Consider the following 7269-nt stretch of genomic DNA (forward strand, 5'->3'; position numbering starts at 1 on the left):
TAGATCTGGTGTTATAATGTATTCCATAGTATATATTCAAGTCATTCCCAGTCTTTTGATGATCCAAAGTTTCATCAGTTCTCAGATCTGGTTCACTTAGTGGTTTTATTATCATAAGAAGATTAAAAGTGAATTAAAACCGTTGACTTGATAAGATCTGGATCTCCACCCTTTAAGCATACAAGATAAAGAACTAAACGTCTTTGATCTCAAGGTATAGAAAAGAACTTAATGTAGACTTAACCCATCTACACTATCATTTGATAACAAGATGTCAGAATAACTTGGGGCGTAAGTAATCGGCTTAAATGCACTTGTTCTACATCTGCCATACAAAGATGGCAGTGGCACGCCTTAACACTTAGTTAGTTTTGATTGCGAGCCTCAATCCTACACCTAAAGCCCCGTAAAGGCATATTTCAGAACTAACTTTGTCTTCCTCTTGTAGCATCTAGGCAAGCCGAAGCCCGACAATCAACCAAAATGCCAACTCCTCTAGAAGATGTGTGCTCAAGCCAAGGACCTATTTAGCCAGATTTCCTGCTCGAACAATAATAATAATAATAATTAATATAAGTCAAAAATCAAAATAATTTATAGCGAACAAACTCATTATTTTATTGATTTTCATAATAAAAAACCATACATTGTATGTTTTTGGCTAAAAAGCCTACACACTCACAGAGCTTCAGAGCGGACCTCTGTGCAAGAAAGCAGGCAAACGAGCAAGCAGGCATGGCTTGGGAATTGATCTATTGGCTAATCTGCTTCTGCGTCGACCTTGCCCTCTTCGCCTCCAGCCTTTACCAGGTACTTGTTTTTTTCTTCATTTCTCTTTCTTATAATCCTAAACCCGAATGAATGCCACCACCGTTAAACCCTAGAATCGCTGCTGCTCTTTTTCCCCTAATTTTTCTTTTCAAGGGCGTTTTGGGGTTTTTTTTTTTTTAATTTGGGAGCCAAGTGCTCTCTGAGATCGCTCAAGTATATGTATTTGTGCTGAATTTTCTTGGGAAAGTGGAAATTTTTGTGGGTTTTTGAAATTTCCCTCTTAATTTCCTGTGATTTGTGGTTTTTCAAGGGAGTATACTAACTGTTATTATGAACAAATATGGGAAAAATCAGTCCAAATTTTATCGTAAATCTGAAAATTCGCCTTTGTTTTTTGTGGGTTAGAGAGTTTTCATAGCATAGTTACATGTATTGGGCAGCATGAATGAAATTCATATTTGTGCTCCTTGAGTGAAACGCCTCTAACGTTTTTCCCCTTGTTTGCATTTTGTAGTATGTGATGTTAACAGACTTGGAGGCTGACTATCTCAACCCGTACGAACTATCAAATCGCATCAATCAATTGGTTGTCCCTGAGTTCATAGTGCACATTGTGTTCTGTTCTTTTTTCCTCTTGGCTCAACGTTGGTTCATGTTCCTTATTACAGTCCCTCTTACTTGCTATATTGCGATGTTGTAAGTATTACTCGTCATTTGAATATGCAATGGATTGCTAAAATTATGTGATGCTATTATCTCAACATAATGCTTGTCATACAATTTGTGTTTTAAGTTTTAACTGATATGAATGTATATCGAAAACATAATCGACACCGATTTAACTTTTTGAACAGAATTGTGATTTCCATTTAGAAATTGTGACAGATAGATTTTACTAGACTTGGTATAGTTGAGAGAATTAGGGTAACATTCTTGTAATATAGCACTATATCAGGCATAAGAAGGCAAATAAGCTAAAAGATTGACTGAAATTTTAATTTCATCTATGGTCTAACTTATTATTTAACAACTTCTGTCCTAAATTTCTCAAGGGGTTAAGTGTTCTAACCACCTGTCGCAATATTTTGCCTTCGAGAATGCAGTTGGACCGCATTTCATGTTTTCTTTTGAATAGTCAGCAGACTTGACATACTTTATTAGACACTAACTAGTAACTTCCATCAATAATGTCACTGTTATTTCTTAAAGTGCTTTTCATATTTTGAGTGGAAAGACCACATGGATGGTGACGGGAAGGATTTCTGTTACTTTTAACTGGCCTTCTTAATTTCTTTATATGTATTCTTCACCATCATTGCGGGTGACATTTAAAAGAATGAAACTCAGCATTTCCTTCACTCTTTCTTCTAAAAGTCATTGGTCCTAGATCTTGAAGTTTTGATTGGATTTCTGTATTTAGTTTCATAAAAGGATAACAAAAAAGCCATTGTACTATGTTCCTCACCACTCACGGCATTCCCCAATAATAGGGAATTTTTCATATCTCTTCTATTACATGCCATTAGCAGCTATATTACTTAGGACAATTTAGGGTTGGTGTGTCTCTTGATTGTTAAAACTTTTGCTCTGCTATTCCATTTAAATTGAGTGGTGAAACAAAAAGAATTGGAAATAAATTATTGCTTGATCCACTATAAATTAGATTTTGTTTTGGTATATAGTACCTATTAAATGACTGTCCATATGCATATCTTGATGTGTGGTATTTATGTTTGAGAGGATGGGGGGTGAACTTGCATTCCCAACTTCATAACCATCATTTCCCCATGATTCATTCAGGTTTGTAAAACAGCAGCATCTTATTGATGTGACTGAAGTGTTCAGGGTTCTTAATACTGAGAAGAAATGCAGGCTTGTCAAACTTGGTTTCTACTTTTCCCTCCTTGCTGTAATCATCATCAGGTTTGTTCTTTACAGTATAAATAGACTTTTCCATACTATCTTTTGCAGGGAAATGTTTTTTTTGCTCTTTGTGTTATCATTTAATTCATTATCTCTAATTAAGTGTTTCGTTGCTGTTTGGTTATAGAATTGCCATCTCTGGAATATTAATTCCGACGGCCGGATCTGAAGAATTAGACATTCGTGCCTCTTTTCTAGAATTCTAGAACCGAAACTTCATAATCTACTTTCATTGTATATACCTTTTATTACTTGGAGTAGCACCTGTTGACATGAAGGATTAACTGATACATGATATTGATGGGGGTATCAAGATTAAGGATTAACGGATTCCTCCTTAGGTTGCAAAGTTTTCTCAATGGCAATTTCACCTATTATTCTTTTATCATGATATTGATTGCTTTTAGAAGTCGCTGTATCCTGTATATATAGGTGGTGATATGTTTTATTTTTGATGATCCCACAGTTATGGTGTCTGATTTAATTATCTATCCAGCACTTAACTCTCTCTCTCTCTCTCTCTCTCTCTCTCTCTCTCTCTCTCTCTCTGTGAACAAAGTAGGGATTAACTTTGTGAAATAGTAGTCTAATTCAGCTTGCAGGATTCTGTATTCTATCAAATTATAAAAAATAAAAAAAAAACACCTACCCTGAGGAGCCTGGGTCAGATCTATTAAAATCCTAATTTACATCCGATAATGGAGAATCTCTGCTTATTAATAAAAATTGTGTATATTTGTTAAAAGTAGTATGCAAGTTCTCTGAAATGATGATCCCCCGGCTTTCATTTTCTTTGAAATTTCTTCGCCGTGTAAATATTTCTTATCCCGTTGTGTTGATTTATCAATGGGGTTGATTTATCAATGGGGGCTTCAGCCGCATTTCCCTACATCTGTTTTCTTACAAGTGATGGTTTCCCTGTCCACTCATAACTGCCATTCCAAAATTTGTTCCCCTTGAGGAATTGTCTACCTTTTCAAAAAAGCGCTACTGTTTTATATGAGCCACAAGCACCAAAATGTACTCAAAGTCTGTCTTTTAATTGATTTCATTAAGCCTTGTACTTTTTTCTTTCATCATCAGTTTATCTGGAGGCGATATTGATTGTCGCTAGTTGCTTCTTTTGCCTCCCTCGGCGATGTATCAAATGCTGATAACAAATCCTAATGTGCAGGCTTACCTTAGCTGCTTTCAACTCTTTGACTAGTGAAGAACATGCTGTGATATTTTGATTACTCACTGCTTGACAGTATGATAGCCACTCATTGTAAGTTTGTTTTCTATCTATAGTTTTGTACTACTGAAAGATGAATCATAGCTCAGGGGTTATAGAAATTTAGAGCTCAAAGGGTAGAATGAATGATTCAGTGGACAACCCTACCCTTTTGTTGTTTGATATGTTAAGTATTCATGTTGACTGATAAGCATGGTGAATCCTTGTAGATTGTACCCTTGTGTTCAGATGATTAATGGTTTAGTTGTTACTTGTTAGCTTGTCTTCAAAGTGCTTTAATCGTGTCCACAGTGCGTCATCTTATGGTTTAATGTCTTGTTCTGTTGTTAGCTTCTCTCAAAGGGCAGCAAGAATATGTTTGTTGTTCATCTGATGATGATTCTCCAGTGGATTAGATATAGCTTCAAAGTGCTTTAATCGTCTCCACCCTATGAACTAGATATATAGCGTTGTATGCAAATGCTTGATTCTAGGGTCTAGTCACTGAAGAATAATCTTTTATTGTCAGTCTGTCCGTCTAAAATCCTACCTCACACAACTAAATTTCGTAAGCGAAAGTGACAACTGAACCTGCCTTCCGACACTCCTAGTTCATAGGTTACCCTAGTCGTGCCAATTCATTCACCACTGCTATCCTTGCTGCGTTATTACTGAATGTTTGAACTTCCATTTCTGTGTCCATTTCCAGCAAAATATTGAAATTTTTATCTACTACAAACGCATTCCTTTCTTCTTTCGTACATAACCACAGCAACTCTTGGCCTTGTTAGGCGAGATCTATCATCGGTTGTTGGTGGTGTCAAACCATACGTTTATCTATGCCATTACGTTACTAGTCATTTGGTAAGAGCGATGGAAACATAAATGTATACAAGCGGTTGCACCTCTTGTAATTAAGAGAAAACTAGGTGCTTGTAATTTCTGGCTGTGGGCAGAAAATATAGCCCAAAGACGTGATCTGGGACTTATGTGGGATTGGGCTTTTTTGGGGGGGGGGGGGGGGAACCCCATTTCCTTTGTTTTTGTATACCTGTTAGGGCTTTCTGAGATTGCTAGGTATTTCTTACGAGTTAGGGTTAGGGTTCAAAGTCCTAGCCAGCCTAAATTGACTGATTTTTTGCGAAATGAAGGTGACTTTCGGCACTCTTCTTCCATCTCTTGCACTCCTTTCTTTTTAAAAGGAAAATTAATGAAAAGGGCTTGAAAACTTTGAGTTTTAATGATAAGGACAAAATAAAGGGTAAAGTGAATAGTACCAGGATTGACTTTTTAGTGTAAAAATGTGGTTTTTCGTTAAAGTGAACAGTACTAGGTGCTTTTCGTTAAAGTTCCCTTCTTTTTATGATAAATAAAAGGATTAAGGGTACAAAATTAAGGGAGAATTCAAAAGAGAGTGCGGAAATCACTTCTTTTTCCGAACCGAGCTTTGAAATGACAGATGGCATTAAAATAGCCCCCCCACATTTTTTCGGGAACTTTAACGAAAAACTCGTGATACTATTCACTTTAACGAAAAATCATATTTTTTTACATTAAAAAGTCAATCATGATACTATTCATTTTATCATTTTTTTTGTTCTTATCGTTAAAACTCAAATGTTTCAAGTTATTTTCATTAGTTTCCTTATTTTTTTTATCCCCAAGTGTCCAAGCCTCATGAGGTTGCCAGACACCCGACATACGGCAGGCAGATTCACAAAAGCTTTGCCCTTCTTTGTACAATCAGAAGATGCTAATAATGTGCAAAGTGGGCCCTACTCCCCATTGGTCCGTGACTTGTAGCATGCTGGGTCCTTTTCGGGCCCTGGGACTTGACTAGTGTTGTTTTCCTGTTTTTGGACTGGGCCCGCCATCATTAAGGCCATTTTTTGGGCTACGGAAAGTGGGCCTTCATCTGGATGGTCACTGTCAAGTGTGCCTATTAGCTGGATGACATCTGATGGTCCAATGTACCCAGCCCCTCTCCGATGATGATAATTTTACCCCCAAAGGACCTGTTTGGGACCCAAACTTTGGGTAATTGAAACAAAAATCCCAGGAGCCTTGGTCTTCTGTAGGCTCTTTTTGTTTGGGAAGATAATTCCAACGAGGTGTTTTTTGCCTGCATCTTCCTCCATGTTAAGGTGTGGGCTTCCCTCTCTTGCTTCTGACACAAAATGAACTCACTCTTTTCTTCTTCTTTTTTTATTTTTATTTTATTTTATTTTTTGTATTTTTAGTACATCGATATTTTTATTAAGGCGAGGGGGAGTTTGGCTAGTCACACAATGGGCCGTCTAATTTTGTATCAAATTCGCCATCCACGAGATTCGAACTTAAGACCACTCACTTCCTAATAAAGAGGAATACCATCAAACCGTAGTACTGAGTGGCAAATGAACTCACTCTGGGTATGGAATGACATATGGTTTAGGGTTTTGTTGGGAGTGCTTGCGTAGGAAGAACTTTTGCTCGTAAGCGTTTTGGCTGAAAGTGGTTTCATTAGAAGAGTGTTGAAGTTGAAAGTGCTTCGTGAAGAAGCGCATTCTCCAAATAGCATTAATATGTGGGATTGTAACTTAGAATCACTTTTAACTGTTACACGCTCTCATAGTGCTCTCGGAGTTGTTACCTGCTTTAGCATTATAATGAATGGTTTGGCATTTATGAGCAGGTTTTTCTGACTAAAATATCCCATCCATTCATCAAAAAACCTCCCATCCACACCATCTAGGGTTTACATTATCCAAACATTAATACTCATATCGTGCCTGTTGCTTTTGCTATCACATTCTGTATGGCCTCTAGATTGCTATGCAGCACTTGGATTGCACCTCTCATTGTTCTTTGTTTTTTGAAAATTAGTATCATTGCAGCTAGCAATTCACAAAGTGAAGTGATAACCGCACACCCGTTTTTCTTCCGCATACTCTTATTACATCTTGTCCATTGTTTCTGTTTGATTTATTCAATCTGACGACTGTAAACAAAGATGAGTGTGTACAAGGAGAAGAGTTGTTTGTGGTTCTCATTTCCCATACACAAAATACATCGAATCATTAACAAAGTTATGATTCACCTTGTTCTGTGGTTTGCTTGTGATGGAGACATTTTTACATACGCTCCTAGCTAGTAGACAAAGCCCCTTGGATTGGGTTATGAGTTATTTCCTTCAACGACTAGGGGTGGAAAATGAGCTCTCAAGGGGACCCTCAACCCACTTGAATTAGACACTTGGTACTTTTTGTGGCAGACGGTGGCGATCCTTGATGTTTTCCAACTGGATAGTAGGTTTATACTAACTTTATGATGATTGACATGTTATGTTGTTAGACTGTTAAATTAAACCATAAAACAAGTGA

The 7269-nt window shown here is 37.1% G+C and overlaps 1 protein-coding gene across 2 annotated transcripts; it reads left to right on the plus strand.

Moving 5' to 3' along the window:
• Nucleotides 1–480: 480 nt before the first annotated feature.
• LOC103437057 (protein cornichon homolog 1) lies at nucleotides 481–4185 on the plus strand. Of its 2 annotated transcripts, none has more exons than XM_008375521.4 (4): nucleotides 481–810; nucleotides 1286–1467; nucleotides 2572–2694; nucleotides 3869–4185. In XM_008375521.4, exons 1-4 carry the CDS (start codon nucleotides 652–654, stop codon nucleotides 3924–3926), a joined length of 522 nt encoding a protein of 173 aa, XP_008373743.2. In that variant the 5' UTR covers nucleotides 481–651; the 3' UTR covers nucleotides 3927–4185. The 2 variants fall into 2 exon arrangements, with proteins under 2 accessions (XP_008373743.2, XP_070666081.1); XM_070809980.1 differs by having other exon boundaries at nucleotides 569–810; nucleotides 2822–4185.
• Nucleotides 4186–7269: the final 3084 nt, after the last annotated feature.

The sequence above is a fragment of the Malus domestica genome, chromosome 12 (genome assembly GCF_042453785.1).
Source record: "Malus domestica chromosome 12, GDT2T_hap1".
NCBI lineage: Eukaryota > Viridiplantae > Streptophyta > Magnoliopsida > Rosales > Rosaceae > Malus > Malus domestica.